Raw genomic sequence first — 19,083 nt, 5'->3', positions numbered from 1 at the left:
GTAGAATTCTTAAGAGGCATTTTCAATTCTCCCACACTTTTGGTTTACATAAGTTTGGTTTCAAGTTGTTATTTTACTTCTGTGCTTGTCACGGTTTACTGAAAATCACCCAGCATTCAAAATTTCATGTGAGGTGTTTATAAAATTGCAAAAAACCCCACAGAAATGTTCCTTGAACACATTAGTATCTTAATGAAAATTTTCTTGACAATCGGTTATTAAAAGGATCCAGAAAAAAATTGCAGGAAGAGGTCTATTCCTCATTAAAAATTATTATATAGCAACAGTTTTAAGTAAGGAAGCCCAGCAGATATGTTAATGGGCTGAAAGGAATTCTTCCCCTGGAGTCTGCCTCAGTAACACAAGCACACAGGAGAAAGAAAGCTTTCCCAAGAGCTTCCTCTGTTTTTTTCTGAGATCAAAAGCCTTATCGTGTTAATTAGCATTGATAGGCACCATATTTTATCTGGTTGTTTAGTTTGTGTGAGCCATAGTTTATGGAACTATGTCTCTTCATGGCTTTTACATAAGAGAGCTAAGAAGTGATGCTACAGAGTGAGGAGAACACAGGCACGAGTGCAGGGTGCAGATGTTGCCTGAACGAAGTGGGTCCGTCTTGGGTGCGGGCATCAGATTCCTGAGGAAGTGGGGTCAATATGGACAAATTATCTGAGAGCTATGGTTGTAACAAAAGCCAATTATTTTTACCATGGTGTATGGAGACAACACTGATGATGTCTTTGATTGGACAACAGTAGTAGTATGTATTTGTATGCAAGATTAAGTAGCTTGTGAAACAGAATGTTTTGATATTACAATATATATAATGTAATTTGCTGTGGCCAAAGTCACAATATTTACTCTTCTGGAATATCTTTGTGCTCCCTATGGACGTGTTTCCTAGCATGCGCTTATCTAGGCAAGAAAAACTACTCAAATTAAACGCTAATATAAGATTAAATTGTAATGTTTCTCTTTTTCATTATCCCTGTGCTTTTGGTGTGTTCTTTTTCTGGATACCCTCACGATAAAATAGCTGGCATTTTGATTCTACTTACTGTAACACCGTTTCAGTACCTTTCAATTATGGTAGAATTTCAGAAATTACGTGACTTAAATTGTCCTCAGAGAAATGTATAAGGGAGAGAATGCCACTGAATCATCAGAGTTCAGTAGAGGTGCAGTGATTGCTGAGTTTTATTTTTTAAAATATTCTCTTATAAAAAATACACAAGGATTTCTAGGATTGTTCTGTCAGAAATGTTTACGTTCAATTTCAGCTGCCTCATCATTCTGACAAGATTAGGTGGAATGTTAAGACTGCAAAGGTAACACATTTCACCATTTCTGCATAGACTGACATTTCTATTTTCTTTATTATTTCTCATCTGCTTTGTTACTGTTATTATGCTCTATCAAAATAGCCTTGTATTTTAAAATTACAAATGTTGTAACAATTTCACTGTGGTACTTTGGTAGCATGATGACATAAGCCTTTCTGCTAACAAATAGGCTGATCTATGGAAATTTATACTGCTCAGTCCTGTCATTTGAAAGGGTTCTTCTGCATTCTTACCAGTGAAGTGTCTTGGTAGTTGAACATAATTTAAAATAATAAAGAATATTTAAAATAACAAATCATAGTAATAATTTAACATAATAATATTTTAAAATAGTTCTCACTTTAAAATAAGTGAGTATTACCTAACGTTGATCAGTCTTGAAAATGAAGGTATCTGAGGATATCTTATGAGGATAAGAGTTTAACATCAAGATGTTTTAAAATTCTGTCCTTCTTTGATAAAACAGAAGACAACCATTCTTGATGTATTTGGAGCAAGGAATGTGTTCTATATTTTAATAAAAATTTCTAGGGAACAATGCTATATAAAAAAGGCAGTGTGTAAAAATACAGTGTCATTTGGGAGACTGAAGCTAACACTTTAGTTTTACAGAGTACCCTGAGGCTGGAAAAGACAACAGACAATTATCCTCAGGCTGTTTTGAAGGAAAGATGCCTAAATTTAAAATCAGGGAACTGTAAAGAACTGCTTTACCTACAAAAGCTCCAAATGTCCCTAAGTATTGTTCAGAACTGTGAATCCTTCATAGGTGAGAAAACCAAAGGGATGGTTGTGTTTCAAAAATGAAAAAATGGGTATTCGTGAAGTGTAAAGCTTTCACGTGCATGATATCCTCACTGAGATGACTTCTGAGAGACTCAGCAAAAAAAATAAGCAGTAGAAGTGCACAGGTAAAGGGAAATTACAAGGTTTTCTGTGATTAAGTCTTTTCTGCAGACCTAACTATGGAAAGCAGTTAGGACATGTATTCTGACTGTTCAGCCAATAGTTGATATACAGGCATGAAACTTTAACCATAATGGCACGGTTCCCTGTATTTGCCATTTTGCTTTAAGTAAAAACTGAGATACACCTCATGTATTTGGGGATCCAAGCACTTTTACGATGTGTGTGTGTGTGTGTGTTCAGAATATTTTGTATTTCAATATTTTTTTGCACAATTTTTGTACCTTAAACTCTTTTAAAATAATCCTATATTTGGATAAATAGTATTTTAGCAGAGACATAGTCTTGACAACAGCAAAACCTGAGCTAATTATGTTGCAGTTCATCTAAAACCATGGCAATCTTGTAATAAACTGAAAAATCAAAGGGAAAAATAAGGGGTTTCCTCTGTGGTGGAATAATTAGCTAATTTCAGACTAGCTTTTGTTGAAAAGATTTTTAAATTCAGTCTCCTCAATCTCTACCAATGAAAACAACACTGGACATGTCTGAGCACTTATATTGCCTTCTGAGGATGGCTAAGTAATAGAGAAAGAAAACCAAAGGAAATATTCCTTCTAACTATCCTTATAATTATGTAATTTGAGTATGTTTGAAACATGGAATGAACATGTGATAAACTATCTTCAATTTTGATCTCTCTCTGTGGTCTTAATTAAGAATCTGTTGTATCATCAACAGGCACAACCTAATTTTTCAAAATTAACAAATTGGGCACAAGTTTTTCTGTGACTGCACACTTAATGTATTTAACTTAAGTGACTTCAACCTGTAGGTTTCAAAATCAGGAGTAGGATGCAATGCATCAAGCTCACTAACAAACAGTATTCAAATAGCGAGTTTATTTTACACACAGGGTAGATAATAGCTTACCAATGCCAATAAAAAATAAAAATAACAAAATCAATGTAAAATTGAAACTGGGATATAAACAATCTTTCTGCTGTCCCTTCTAGGAAAGGTTAATTTAAAATGGTTCTCAAGTTCATTGCTGTTTCTCTTATACAAAACTCCGCATGAAAACTTGATTTACCTCTCTCCTCCATCTTAGGTTATCTGCAGGGAACTGAAGGTAACATCCAAAGTACAGAGTTTGCAAAAGAATTAAACATTTTCTTATCAAACCTCAGTCAGACACTGAAATCTATCCAAAGAACAAAGATTACTGATGAAAATTTTTCTACAAGTAGGTCAGCGAGAAATTTAATATCTTCCTACAAAAATGTCATTATAATAAAAAGAGCCTAAGGGCTGAAGTCTGTTTGTTCTGTAAGCCTGCAATTATTTCCTGAGCAAAATAGTATTCATTTGTCAGTACGGTAAATGAGGATGCCCAGATGTTAACTTGATTGTTATAACCTTCAGTTGAGTATATTTAAGTGAAGTGGTAGTCTGCTTTTCTTCCATGCCTCAGTTTATCCTGATTATCTTTTTTTTTTTCTAAAGGTTCAAAAATACATGAAACTCAAATTTCCTAAAATCAAAAATATGGGATAGAAAAGAAGCTGTCTGACAAAAAATGGTTTTGTCTGTACAGTTGTTTTTTTGTGTAGAGAGCTGTATACTGCTCATTCCAATGAAATATATTTGCTGTAGCCAATGCTCTTACGATGTTTTCTTGGAGATATTCTGAAATTTGGGTGACAGACAAGAAATGCTTAGAGTTTCCTACTAAAAATACCTCTGCTTTTGGAGTTAGAAGTGAAAGCTGAAACAGCAGCTAGAGGCTTAATGGACTACTAAACGGTCTGTGACATTTAGGAAGGAATAGCTACAGTGGCTTGGAAATGGGCTCCATTTTTTAGAGTTATTTGTATGGATGGTTACAGCGCCAAAACAAAAAGTTCTAAGTGGACGCAGTGTCAAATACTGTGCTTAGATTCATGGGTACAAATGTAAAAAGCTCTTGGAATATTGCTGCTATAGAATTGTTGGTTTTCTGGTAGACCTGATCTTTAACCACAAATTTATAACTCTTAGCAGAAGAAAAAAAATCTTTGATCTCTTTTTAATGTCTTCAAATATCACAGATATTGCCAGGCCTGGAGAGACAGCTCTTACACGACAGGAAAGACTTGCTTAGTAATTGCAAGAAAAAAGCAAGTGCTTCTCTTTCCATAGAGTCAGAAGTGATGAGTGTTGAAATGAAAAGGGAATTCTTGGGGTGTGTTTGTTCTGCACTGGGGTAGAGGAGTGAGAGAGAGGGACAGTGCCAAGTTCTGTCTGGATTTCAATAAGAAAGGCCTGACAACAAATGGCTTAATATAATATCTGCTTTAATAAGGCAGAATAAGAGGAGGAATATAGATAGCAGATAAATCTTACTCCCTTCAGATGCTGGGAACCGTGTGTTCATGCAGCATTGGATCAATCCCTGGATGGATTTCCCCACTCATGAGAAATTGTTGGTACACTTTTAGATAAAGGAAGGGCCACACTGGTGGCGTAATCACCAGTACAGAGTGGGAGCTGTCTACAGGCTCCTGAATTACAGTGAGGTGGCTGAGTGTCCTTTGGCCAAGGGTTTGTGCAGCATGACACAGCTTTGAAGGCCACACTGGAAGTGGAGCACTGTGGGAACTGCAGGGGAACTGCTATGTGGATCACTAACTCCTTGATGTACAACGGTCTCCCGGTCAGGATCACCAGGATATTAGAAACATTATAAATAGAACATTGTGTGGTCCTTAATTTCCGGAGGGCATTGCCCAGTTCTTGCTCACAGATAAAATTTATTGCATACTCCCCTTCATCCACTAATTCCACCTACTCTCTCTTACTGAAAATACTATCTGAATGACTCTGCTGCCTGTGTAGGCTCTTCATCACTCTCCGGCACTCAAGTGGCAATTGTCTCTACGAGGGAAAGCAGTAGTCCAGAGATAACGTATACTGCATGCATCATAATCCTCACAGCAGAATGTGTGGGAGATGATAGAACTCTTTGAAAGGGGCAATATGGTATTTCTAATTATTGAGATGATGCCTTTGTTCTAAATTGCATTGCACTGAGCAGGTGACTGTAATGTGATTTTAACATGTCCAGAAAGGTAAGTTTTGCAATTAATAAACCAAAAATGACTTACACAAACATTTTCATGTAATGGATTTGTGGTGGGTTAACCTTGGCTAAATGCCAGGTGTCCACCAAGCTGCTCTATCACTCCTCTCCTCAGCCAGACAGGGAGGGGAGAAAAATAAGATGGAAGAAAACAACCCCAAACTCGTGGGTCAAAATAAAGGCAGTTTAATACTGCAAAAGGTAGCACGTAGAAGCAAAGCAAATTATTCTCTACTTCCCATCAGCAGGCCATGTCCAGCCACTTCCTGGGAAGCAGGACTTCAGTATGCGTAGCGGTTGCTCCTGGAAGACAAAACATTGCAAAAAAATGAAATGCTCCCCAGTTCCTCTCCCCATCTCTCAGCTTCTTATTGCTGAGCAGATGTCATATGGTATGGAATATCCCTTTGGTCAGTTTGGGTCAGCTGCCCTGGCTTTGTCCCCTTCCAAGATCTTACTCAGACCCAGCCTACTGCTGAGGAGGGGAAGAAATGTTGGAGAGGCAGCTTTGATGTGTGCCAGCACTGCTCAGTAGCAGCCAAAACACTGGTGTGTTATCAACACCTTGCTGGCTACCAATGCACAGCACTATGAGGGCTGCTGTGCGGGAAAATTAACTTCATCTCAGCCAGACCCAATACGGGACTGTATGTTAGAATAATAATATATAAAGCAGGTGATACACAGTTGAAAAGACTCATTATTCCATACGCAACTCTTTTTGAAGTATATAAATAACTCAGGATTCTTGTAAAGGTTACCATGTGTGTCGTCTTACATCTTCATAATAACGAACGAGTACTTCCTAGTCCAGAGGGCTTTCCATGGTTTCACAACTCTAAAAATGACTCATGCTTTAGCAAGGAGTTCCTGTTCCTGTGAAGCAGACATTTCATATGCGTAACCTCCACTATCTGTCTGATTCGAGCACATCAGTAACAATGGGAATGTACTTTTTTTCACTAAAACCTGCTGTACCTACACTGTACTACTTAAACATCTCCATAGTTACTGAGTCCTTGCTTATCCTTTTGGAACACTACTCAAAAAACCCAAACCAAAACAAAAAAGTCTGTATATATTGTCTCCATTCTTTTTCAAGGGAAACAGAAGAGAGGCATGAAAATACCCATTTATGAAAGTATAATGAATAATTTTGATATCTATATGTTAAAATAATTTCATCTTCTAGATGCTTATGAAGGTTTAATATAAACTTCAGATAAAGTAAGTGAAAGCAATTTCAAAATAAATTTGAAAAATATTTTCTGAAATACTTCTCAAAAGCATTGCTTACGGTGAGAAATGTCTGCTAAGATTAGCAGAATAGACATAATTTGAGGTTTAGAACTTAAATGATAAGAAAATCTTTTAGTAAAAAGGACACTAAGATTTGATTTGTCTTGTGCTAAGTAGTTAGAGTTTATAAATCATTAATTCCTCTTGAAGCAGACTCTGTAATGGCTTCACTTGTCAATGCCTATTCCCTCAGTGCTGCAGCTTTTTGTTCTGGCACAGATCTTGATTTTGAAACTGAAGCATATGGTACAAATACATTCGTTGCCAGAACACTTAATTAATTAAGCCATCATTCATTCAAGATTAAGTGTGAAGAGTACCTATATAGATGACATGCTTAGTGCAAGTGTTTCTTACATGGAATTAGTAGCATTTGTTTGAAAACTCTCAGTCACAGAACTAATAGTTGTGAATAGAACCAGCGCGTTGGAAATCATGGGACTGGAAAGCATTTCTGAATATACCAAGACTTTTTCTGCAGCAGTCAGGAGACTCAGTATCATCACTGCAAGTATTTGTAAGAATTGCTCTTCCTTTAGCAGAAAGCATTCTATACTTCTCTCATTCTGATAGTACTGATTAGTATTTCTTTTATGATTCTTAAATTTTAGCAAGTGAAGTTTGGCATATGTCTGTACAAAACCAAGAGATGACAAGTGATTCTGCTTGGAATCGTCCTTTCCATCTCTTTTCATGTCTGTCTGTGAACTTTGTTCATGTCCTAGGCTTTGTTAACATTATGAGCCTAGATTGAGCTAGATCACTTCTGTGAAACAGTTGCTTTACTAAGCTTCTGTTTGCTCCATTTGCAGCAACTTTATCAAATTAGGCAGACAAATAAGACAAAGTTGTTTCCCCCTCAGTCAGTTCAGAAGGCTATACATTTTTTATTTTTTATATATATATAATCCTTGTCATGTAACAAAGTGTTAGCATATCTTTCTGTATAGCACAAAATAATTTCCAAGAACTTAGGACCTTAGAAACAATGGAGATTAAGATACAAAGAGTTCTGCAAAAATGCTGTAGGTTGTTTGACATTCTGCAAATTATTTTGCCTGAGAGATTTCCAATACCCATACAGGCGTGTTTGAACAACCTTAGTATCCTGGCAGATTTTAGCTTCATTTATACCAGCTGCAGAAACAGTTGGAAGGTGATTTTGAAATCTCTTTAGGATTTTGAATGCTTTTATTACCACCTGACTCCAAGTAATTTTGTTGTTAGTATGTATCAAGAAAAAATGAACATCTTTTAAAAGTGTTCCAAAAGAGAAATGACCAGAAAGTTTCAGCTCTTAGGGAAAGAAATCTTTCTAATGCGAGTTGTTCTGCATCAGTTTTCTCCCGAGTATAATAATCAGTTGAAATCTTTGATTGCAGTGGGATCAGCTAATGTTCTGCAAGCTGCAATGGAAGCAGAAGATAGCTCATCAAATTCTATGGTAACAGCTTTCACCCACTATTGTGTAATAGCTATAATCCTTTGGGCCTATAAGAGAGATTCTGCATAGACTGAATCCCGAAATGGTCTTCCCTTTGAAGAGAATGGCCTTTTTAGTCCTCTAATGGATTGTTTTATAAGTGCCAAAAGGTTCTTTCACTACATTTTATTCTTTGGATGCTTATACTCCAGACTATTAGGTTAGACAATAACCTAATCAGCAAGGCGGCCTATTACTAGTTCATTCTATTATTATTCTACTGTGCTCTGTCACTGTAAGAAAAAAGCAAGGGCTCATAGGGAGAAGACTTTTTTCTGTAATGATCACAGTTATTTATTTTTCATTGCCTTCAACAGCTGTCAGCGTGTTATTTGCCTTAAGAACCGTCAATGAATCTCAATTGATTTTTATCCTTTCCTTATCCATTTTAAGAATCATTTGCAGGGTCTCCGAGATTACTCCTACTCAACAGATAATGGAGAAGTGCAGACAGCCTAATCAGTTCCAGAATACTCCCATCTTCTTTCCTTTCTTGCATATACGTTTCTCTTCATTGTTTGTATATCCCTATCACAAGAATATATCAGAACAGGATGTCCATACCTTCCTTTATATTTGGAGACATAAAGGACACTGCTTAGTTTTGGATGAAGGGGCTTTCTTCCTAATGGTTTATTATCTTCTGGAAGCTAAATCTGGCATTGATTATTAGACCTGGAAGGTCATTTACCATCTAAACATGATACTCTGTAATTTGTTCCTTATTTGTCTATGGTAGTAATTCCTGGGGAAAAATAAATATCTTTGCATACTCACATGTAGTGATCTGATTTGTACAAGAATCTTTTCTCCATCAACTCACACATAACATTCAGGGTTCTCTACAAATACTTTTTTTATTTTACACTGCAGTAGAAGGATGAACACAGATAATTCCCGTCTAATTTATATTCAGAAAGAGATTTTATCATTGGCTTGGTAGGCTTCACCGGGGCAAAAGAACAATCTGAACAGTGCCAGGACAATCATTGATCACAATAAGATCATGCCTTTAGTTGTTAGATCACGTGGCCTGTACGTGCACTGGTTGGCTGGAAAAATCATGCATTTAATTTATGCATTGTAATTAGGTGTTAGAGAATTAATACCGCTGATAGCTTAAAACCTCTCAGCTGGTAGGGGGATCCACTGCAGATGTGGAGAGATGTCACTGAGGATGGCTTCTTCATTGCAAAGAGGGGCATCTTCTAGTAAATGTTGCTAGGCAAAATTGGAGTGCTATTCTGTATGCATACACTGATGATCAGAACAATGATTTTTGGGTGAATAGCACCATCATAGTGCACTGCATGAACAAGCAGGGAAGTGCTAGATCCATCCATTATGTAGTGACTCCATCTATGGAATTGTGCCTGCCATGAAGTAATTGTTACAGTCTTCAGGATCTTCAAAATACGCTGCCACGTCCTCTCAACAGACGCTTCTCCGAATATCGAAATACGCAATTGTATTGACAGTATTATTCACCAAGGATTAATCTGTGGTTGATAATATCAAGAAATGCAAAGATTTCTTTTTTAGAGGGGAGTAGTATCTGAGTTGGTAGGGAGATGTCTCTTTAATTCCATGCATTTCAGATCTAGGCTTATCCACCAGTACCCTTATTCTGTAGTGGTTAAGCAGTGTCTGAGTCACCATGCTCACTCCATTCTGGCTTGAACAGTATTGGTACCTGGAATTCAGGAACTTGCAAGTGTCTGTTCCAGTCATTCTGCCTTTTTTCTCCACATCGATCATTCAGACCAGTAGACATATCCATCATTCAGGCCTCAGTGAGGGCTTTGGTTCTCAGTACTCTAGAAAATTAAGAGTTATTGGCAACCCTATACCCTAGTATACATCCAGCAGCTCTTTCAGCACTTCATCCACCAGTTTGGTAGCACGTAAATTCTCTCCATCCTACACTTATTATCAGACTTCCATTTTAAATAGAAGAGTTAACTCAAATTTGGAATATTAATGTGATTCTTCACAGTCTTACTTGTTTGACATAACAGTGTTCTTTGTTGCATACAAAAGACGGTGAGCCCTGGTGTAAGTGGCTTTGACTCGATTGTACGTTGTAAGATAGAAGTGATACTTTAGACCACATCTCTACATTTCTTCCAAAAGTTCAGATTTACATTTAAACCTGTTTATTCACTTGCTCTTCCAGTGCTCATTTGTCCAAAAGTAAAACATTTACTGATATTTCAGAGTATTTTTTGTAGACAGGTGTCTGTCAGAAATGACAAAATAATGCTGAATTCCATCCAGGCCCATTTTAGTATATTCTTTAGAATTTGATGAGCTAGACTTCCCCAAGGAAATTTCTGTGAGGATACAAGTGACTTTCGCTGTTTCCTCTAGGGGTATTCTTTAGAGGACCCAGATAAATCTGTTCTTTGCAATACTGCATGTGCTTTTGCTAAAATATACTCATTGTTTTCGCATCTCATTCAGCTGCCTGGCTTAGTAAAGCCATACAGCAGTTTTGCTTGGATTAGGCTTGCAAACTGCATATTCTCCTTTTATGGTATGTTGATTGTAAGTTACCAGAACTGGCACACATATAGAGAAATATTCAGTAAAGGCAAGCTTGCTATTTTTCGGGGTAGGTTCACTTTGTTCTGACAGTGGGTGTATTCACATGCTGCTATGTGAGATTTCTTTTGTGGTATCCGTATAAGTTGTATTTTAGCTCTTCCCTGACTCATCTTCAGTCTGTGGCAATGTCAGGACTCTCCATGTCAAAACATTAATCAATCTCTAGGGTAGTCAGTTCTTGCTACTCTCCAGAGTAATGATAGCCAGTAGTGTGAAAGTATCATCTAGACATGCATGCTCTCAGAGATAACAGTATTTTCTGTACTATCTGTTTGTTGCTGCTTTGATCTCAGTTCTTTTAGGTTATTTGTTATATGCAGTTCCTTTGGTTCCTTTCTGTACTTTGGTGAGGGTTCCAGGTTGCGCTCTCTGGTTGAGTACACTCATGTTCTCACAACTCATAGCTTCCTAACAGAGCTGATCAGGATGCATTGAATTGTTCATGACTGAGTAGTCTTGGAAAACTACTGCATTACAGTGGTTCCATTTCCCCGTTTGAGCTCTTTTAACTTCTTATTCCTTCTGCTTGTGTCTATGATAGTGGCATATTTGGTAATTTGGTGATAGTTTTCTCAGCCAACTGCTGAAGTATACAGTCCTTGTGGCTGCCACTTCACATGCTACCTTTATAAGGGCAGAGTATCTGTTCTTCAGCCATCCAAAATTCCTTCTTGAAGTGGTGCCAAAGTTCCAGAGTACCTAGGCAATTAGTCCTCCAGTAGTCATTTCCAGATCTTACACTAATTTGATTGAATTTTATACTTCACATTCTTGATTTCGTAAGGACTTCATAATTTCTCTTCATGGGTCCAAGTCTTTTAGTTTGTTTCTTTGCTTATTGCACTGTGGGAATATCCAGAAGTTCAGCTGACTTCACACAATGATTGTTTGGGTGGCTTTCTGGCTCTGTGTGGACTCAAGAAACTTCTCCCCCATGGCCAAAGCAAATTCTATTAGATCTCTGGGCAAACTTCGTGTCTGTATTGTATGGGTTTTGAACATTTGCCGTAAGGCCACCTGGAGTTCTGTCTTTGCTTTCACCCAGCATTATGTTGGTCTAATAGTGTCCAGGGCTGTTTCACCCTTCAGTGGAGTGATGCTGCAGGTGTTTGTGGGAGTCCTCAGGCCTCCTCCTGGGTGGTAAAAAGGCAAAGGAACTGTTCAGAGTGAGTCGTTGTGGGAATGTACATGCAGACTCAAAGAAGAAAGGTTACTGGTCAGTAACTGGTGTTCTTTGAGAGGTATAGTCTGCATGTACATTAGTCTCCTACCTGCCTTTCCCCTCTTTCTGAATCTCTTTCAGGTTTGATTGTGCATTTAAGAGGAACTGAAGTGGTGGCGGATGCACTCTGCCCCGTGTGTCATGCCTGAAGCAGGAAGAGGGGAGGAGGTAGAGCACCCCTCCCGGGACACTCCAGGGCAGGCCACGAGCCCACCCACTCTTAGAGTATATGTATGGACTAAGTATCTCAAAGTACAGCAGCTGTTCGTTGGTAGGTAAATTTTCTTTACTGTATTTTCACAGGTAAAGCAGTAGATTTTATTTTAAAAACAATTTCATTCATTGACTCTATGGATGATATGCGTGAACAATACACATGGGGGAATTTATACCATAAACTGCATTACAATGAGTAGCTCCCTGTCTCTCTACTGGTTTCATGTCTTGTCTTTTTCCCTCCCAGTCCTAACCTTTTTAAGATATCTTAATATTTTCACTCTGTTCAACTTGCCATTTCCAAAAATTGAAACTACAGAAGTTGTAATATTATTTAAAAAGTAAAAGGAAACAATGTCTTACAGAATTGTAGCTAAGTGTATGAAGTAACATGTATGATTGTGTTTACTGTTAGAAAATGAAGCTAGAAACTACACTGGGTTCTGTAAGAATCAATTATATTTTTATAATTACATTGTTTTTTAAAACTTCATAGTTACAGAAAAGCAAACATTTGAGTTTAAACACTTTTTCTACAGCTGAGTTCCTCATGTGTTGGGTTTTTTTTCATCACAGAAGCCTTGTGGTCACTTTTTAATCCACTGCACTTCCTGCCCATTTAACAGAACAAGTAGACGCTGGGTATAACCCGGCGTAAACTGGAGATGTAGCTGTCTCTGCGTGCAAATACGTACATGCAAATTCTGCAAGTGGTTATTTTCAAGTACAGTTTCTAAGAAGCGCAGGTTATGTGAGTTGACGGCTATTACAGGAATGGGATTCTTACGTGTTTGTACTTGGAGTTCTCTGAGACGTATCGCCTTTGCAATGTACATGCTTTTACCAGTTTCTTAGAATTGAAGCATTTAATGTTGTCTTGGCAGCTCAAAGAAATTTGCAGTTGGTTTTCTGTGGCTTTGCCATTTCTATGTTTTTGGTAAGATTAACAAGTAGCTTATCTGGGCATAGTTACAGCCAGCAAAGATCAGTGAAACTTCTGATCTGTGGTGCATGAGATACATGTGCTGTAGATGTGCGTACACATAGATAAAATGTTGTAAAGAGCTCTGGGTTTAGAAAGTTACTGACTTGCATGTAATATCAAGCTACCTTTTGACATTCTGAGAAGAAAACCCAAAGTAAATAATCTTTTAAACAACCTTAGATGAACATTAATGTATGCAAAGGAGAAAAAAATGTGGAAAAAGCCATCTTGTTCTGCGCAATTAATCTGAGGTTTATAGCTCCAAACCCAAGCATTTATATCTTGTGATAACAGGTCTTTGAAGTGCTGCTTGAATTTTAAAAAAAACAACCAACCAAACAAACCTTGAGAGAAAATTACTGTTTATCTATTATTAGTGAGCAACTAATTAATTTAGTTGGTTTTATGCCTTTTTTCCTTTTCATTCCAATTGCTATTTTAGCTTGTGTTGTTGTAGAAAGAATCAGAGGAATATATATATTAGATGTCAAGATTCTCACTGGTAAGAGTAATACTGGCAAGGAGGCACTATGTTTTTCTTTAATTTTTAATTGTTTTCAAATAAATTCTGAAGAAAAACATAGAGGTTTTTATAACTACTGTAATATTTATTTTAGTAGGTTAGCATATTTTAGAGAGAGGTCTGTTGCATATGACAGAAATGAGACAAATTAAGTGTTGCTACTTTTGCTAGTACATTTTTATTGTGTAAAGATAAGCGTGTGTGCACATATGCCCACACACGTGTATGTATCTGCCAAATTCAGAGTGGACAGGAAAGTTGTTTCAAGAAACAGACATGTTTGGAAAATATCTAATTCTTACTCTTCTGACAGCTCTAAGCTCTATCCCTTCCTCCGAGCATCTGTCATGCTGGAGTGACTGATCCTTTCCAGTGAGTAGCTGTGACTTCAGGACCTCAGCACGCTCTCTACGAGGATACCAGTTGTACCAACAGTAGATGGGAACAGATTTTCACACAGAAGAAAATAAGTTTTGTGCCTTGCTGCACATATAGACTCATGCTTTGCATCTGATCTAGACCCCTTTGTAGATTTTAATTCAATTTGTGAAATCATACAATAAAATCACAATTTTTCTTGTTTATACTAATATGTCAAGGTAGTTAGCTTGAATTAAGAATCCCTCCTTTGTCCTTCTGAGAAGAAATCAGCACAAGACATTCAAAACAACACTTTTATTTTGTGGAGTCAGTCTTGTACGTGGCCTGTACTGTCTTTACCTTTCTCCAGCATTATAGAATTTTTTTTGCCAGCCTCAGCCCTTAAGAAGGAGACTACTTCAGTGTTGGCACTCCCAGTCCTGGTGGTTTGACCAGCAAACACTTCAGTGTTTGCACATCTCTCTGCTTGACTTTCCCTACTCATTTCCATAGATGAACTCTGTTGAGCATTGCACTTCAGTGCCTACTTTCTTTTTTTCCTGTTTTAGGGATAATTATCATGAATGTTAGCTTTTAGAAGACGTGAAGTACTTCAAAAAAGGTTACGTTACAGGCTGCATAGGTATGTTGAACCTTGAAATATTTGATAGCTGCAATTTATTTCAAATGGAAAATGCCTCTAATTAAATTTCCATTTTAAAAGTAGGCCATTTAGTACAGTAGAGTACATTTTTATTATTTTCTTTCTTTAGTTTTGCATTTCAGTGGAATAGTTGCATTTTTATAACTTCTTTTAATACATTAGCATAGTATTTAGAAAAACAACAATGCAAAATTACTAGAATGCTGAAAACTGCAAATATATCTGCAGAATCTTCAAAAGATTACTAGCTGCATTCAGTAAAATCTCAAAAGATGAAAAGATCTATTTAGACCTAAAGGTCTATTTAGTCCTAACATTTCTCTTACTTTCTGCCTTTTATTGGTGGGGGAATGAAAAAAGAGGTGGAGGTAATAGAAAATGTTGAGCATATTTTCATGGTGTTTTAGTATTTCACTTTCTCATATTCTTAAATCGTTTTGAGCTTGATTACTTGCAAAATTGTTTTTCCACACATAAGAATATCTTCATGCCTCTACGTTTCAGTGAAGCTTTCAAGCAGTATGAGAAAGATTGTGAGCATAAGAAATAAAACCTTCACAAGAAATAGAGAAAAAAACATGAAATTAATTCCAAGAATAGATTAACATTTCTAAGGCCTTTCCTTTTTTTCAAACTGAATGTTGAACTCGACTCTTTATCTTTCCTTCAGTGCCTTTGCTTTATGGGTATTCATGTTCTTGCATGGTCCCGAGTACTTGATTTTCCCTTTTAAGTTAATAGACAAGCCATGGTCAGCTGAATGGAGAAGAGTCAAGCTCCTAAATAATACAACAATGAAGAACAATTGGGTTACTTTTACCTTTTGTTTTTCTTTTTTCCTGCTTTGTATTTGTGTGCTGTGATGTGAATTTCAGCTTCATGCAGTTATGTATGCTCTCTCATGCCATAATATCAGGGTTAACCTTTACAGAGCTGGGGTCGGGGCTAATTAAAGCCACGTGACTAAGTAAAGGTTGTTATGAGATCTTAGTGTGCCAGCTCCTTTATTCCTGAAACTCAGTGGTCAAAATGACACCCGGGTTTCTGCAACTATGCAGAGTTTCTCTTCTTTAATACATTTTTCCATATTCTCATTCACTGTAATTTCTTCGTTATGATGTTAGATAATCGTAAATGAAAATGATCTCAAACTCTTTTAGCTCTTTTAGCATGAGACACACAGTGTGAATGAAAGATGAGTCAAAATTTAATGTGGCTTTTTATACAACAATTCTTCTTATTTGACTTGGATTGCTAAGGGAAGTTATCGCTATAGTTTTAAGAACATATTGTTATATGTTTTTTCCTTGCTTTTTGAAACATACTGTCATAGAGTAAACAGGATTTATTTGCAAATATAGAAGTTATATAATTTTACAAAGCTTGTAGTTTTGAGAAGATCTGTGCTGGAGAACACAGACTTTTGCATTTCTAAGCACTGTCAGTTTTACCCAGAAGCCACAACAATCTTTTCAGTCATGTAAAGTTGTTTTGAGAACTTCTGGATAGTATGCATGTCTGTTAAGCAGTTTATACTAATTTCTGTTTCAAAGTCCAATGTAAATAAATGTATATTGTTTCATAATTAAATTTCATATTTAACATTGATATTTGTTCAGCAATTTCAATTAAATTTTAACATATTTTAAATGGTCCATATGTGATTAGTGGTGCATATAAGGCTTTTAAATGTTAACAGTGTTCATGTACATATATTCCAATGGTTAAGGTGTATGAAAATTATGCATATATATTGAAAATTATTTTTACAATTCTTGTATTACGAAGTGAATGACGTATTGATAAGAAAAAAGGTATACATGTTAATCCCAGGAATAAGCACCATAATATTGAAGGAATGTATTCTAATCACTTTGGAAGCGTAAAGACGTGGGGCTGTTACCACAGTCTCGTAGCAAAGTGATGGCAAAAATAGGGCAAAAAGAAAGACAGGAAATGCCATAGGACTGTAGCATCATAGGAAGGGAACAGTCCTCAAGACCTCAGCTCTTCTGTGCAGGTGTTTAGTCTGATCCACGCTGACCATTTTTGTGTGCTTTGCAGTACTTCTGCTCCACTTAAGGGCATTACTCGTAGTCTCAGTACCTACGTGGAACAGCAGCGGGCAGTAGCAGTAGGAGGACTGGACAAGTCTTGCAACCTTTCTCAAGTTAAAATTCCTGGCTAACAGCATGCTTCATAATATTGTGTCAATGAATGGGTGCCTCTGTCACTATGAAAGGAAATAATCAATTACACACGTAGAACTGCTCTACTCTGTTATTTAAGTGAAGCAGCAATGAAGGACAGAAACATAGAGTGCCCGTGATTGTAATAAGGCTTTATTGCAAGAGGCTGCAAAATTTTACTAGGATAAGTAACCCACAAACCTCAGTTATCTCCAAAGATTGGGGAACTGTTCCTTTGATTCCAGAAGGGAATCCTTATTTGTTTCTCCTGTTCACTTACTTGCAGAGATTAGAGGATGGTACATTAGTGGAGTTACAAAATATCCCACTTTGCTAACCATTTACCATTGTGCATTCTACAAGCAGGTTTCTTACATATCATGGGAGGAGGGGGGTGTGTTATCCACAGAAATGGTTAGTAAGAAGCAGTTACTACAAACACAACAAATACTTAATGATAAACATTAATAGCTGCTGGAAAACCCTACCAAATTAAATTATGATGTATTTTCTCTCTTGAATCCTTCAGATCAAGACTGGGTGGTTTCTGAAGAGATGCTTGAGTCCTAGAATTTGTCTTATATACAGGAGGGACTGACCAAAATTCTATGACTTACTCATTGCAACTTAGACTAATGGCAGTTTTGCATCTTGGATGTTGAGATGCTTGAGTTACCTCCAGAGAAGGAAATATGTCTGTAAGCGTTATAGCCATTCACTGACTGAAATGTCAGTTAGCACTAGCTTAGATGCGGTGCCACAAGAATATACCTGTACAGCTTTTGGACTTAGTTTGTCTTAATGTGATGGTGCCTGTATGAATTTGCAAGCATGTATCTGCTTGGGTGTCTGCACTGTGCCACACACTGTAGACATTCTTTCCATGGTCTTTATTGGCCTTAAAGTAAATGAATTTACATGTGAAAGACTAAGAACTCAAAGAAAGAAGGAGGCAAGATTTCTTCTGCACTGGTGAAATCAACACTGGTCATGAGAAGATTCAAACAGATCACAAGCAGAGTTTTTGATGAGCAGTGTTAGAACTGAAATAATTTCAAGATTGAGCAGCGCATAGGAAGTCCAACAAGGAGAGGGGAGGGGGCTGATTGAACAAAAAATCTTTGGAGCAAGAGATGGAAATAAAATGCATGTTAGACCCAAGGATTTCTTACTTATTTAAATGAGAGAAATTTAAATGTATTTAGAAGAGAAAATACAAAGAAATAAGTAGAGAGGACAGGGCACCTGATCTAATCCAAAGCTTAAGGAGACAACTGGGCTGACATTTTATTTCTGTGCAGCGGAAAAACCTAATTAATGTAATTTTTCTGGGACTTCAGTGAAATCTAAACAGGTTAGAATCACAAGTGTGTGCTTTTGAAGTAAAACTGTGTCTAGAGGAACTAACTGTAATGACATCATTTCTCCTTGTCTACCTTGACACTAGAAAATAACCAATACAGCCTATTTTAGGATATTAATTGTTGCGCTTTTTTTTCTGGATGTCTGTAGTTTGTTCGAGCTTTTTAAAATTTGATAGAAATTTTACAGTACTGTTTTCAGAGCCAGGTACTGTATTTTGTATCCATCAGCATAATTCCATTGATTTGAATGGAGTGACAGTGATTTACATAACCTGTTGACCTAGTCTGGTTTTATCTTGAAAGCTTATCATCAATGACACGATAGAAGAGGAGAAAGGTGCACAAAAAATATTTAATGAAGTTTTGTCTGGTTGAAAAGTTGTATAATAATTTTGTTTGTATAGCATCCGTAAAGCCAAGTATCAGGTCCCTGGCCTAGAGAAATTCTCTTTTGAAGACACAGCAAAGGCAGTTCCATGGAAAGCCAGGGGAGAACCCAGCGGGACTGCTGGCAGCAGCAAAGTGAATACGAGTAGCCTTTTGTCCTCAGTTGATAAGGGTAGTGCTTCTTTTTTAGATACTTAAAATGTCAGTCAGAATGTTTTGTGGGATGGAGTTTTGGGGGCTAGAGAGAAAGTAAATAAGCTGAATATCAGTCTCAGGTATTTTCCCATGGTTTTAGAAGATCTAAGTGGTACAACTTACACTTCTAAAATACACTGAAACCCAAACTTACTGCCTCATAGTCAAAGGACTTCTTACTTAAAGCTTATGTTTCTGTACTGTAACTAGGACTTGATA

The 19,083-nt window shown here is 37.0% G+C and overlaps 1 protein-coding gene across 19 annotated transcripts in view; it reads left to right on the top strand.

The window, feature by feature from the left end:
- GPHN (gephyrin) overlaps positions 1-19,083 on the top strand; it is a 292,089-nt gene that overhangs the window by 131,796 nt on the left and 141,210 nt on the right. For 2 of the 19 annotated variants that reach the window (XM_054826341.1, XM_054826343.1), the window contains exon 4: positions 12,063-12,252. The exons of the other annotated variants lie outside the window; for them this stretch is intronic. In XM_054826341.1, coding sequence (XP_054682316.1) covers positions 12,211-12,252 — 42 coding nt within the window. In that variant the 5' untranslated portion in view covers positions 12,063-12,210. The remainder of the gene's footprint in view (positions 1-12,062; positions 12,253-19,083) is intronic. 19 annotated transcript variants of the gene reach the window in all.

This window comes from Grus americana, chromosome 5 (genome assembly GCF_028858705.1).
Source record: "Grus americana isolate bGruAme1 chromosome 5, bGruAme1.mat, whole genome shotgun sequence".
NCBI classification, from domain to species: domain Eukaryota; kingdom Metazoa; phylum Chordata; class Aves; order Gruiformes; family Gruidae; genus Grus; species Grus americana.
This window is presented reverse-complemented; position numbering and strand designations above follow the sequence as displayed.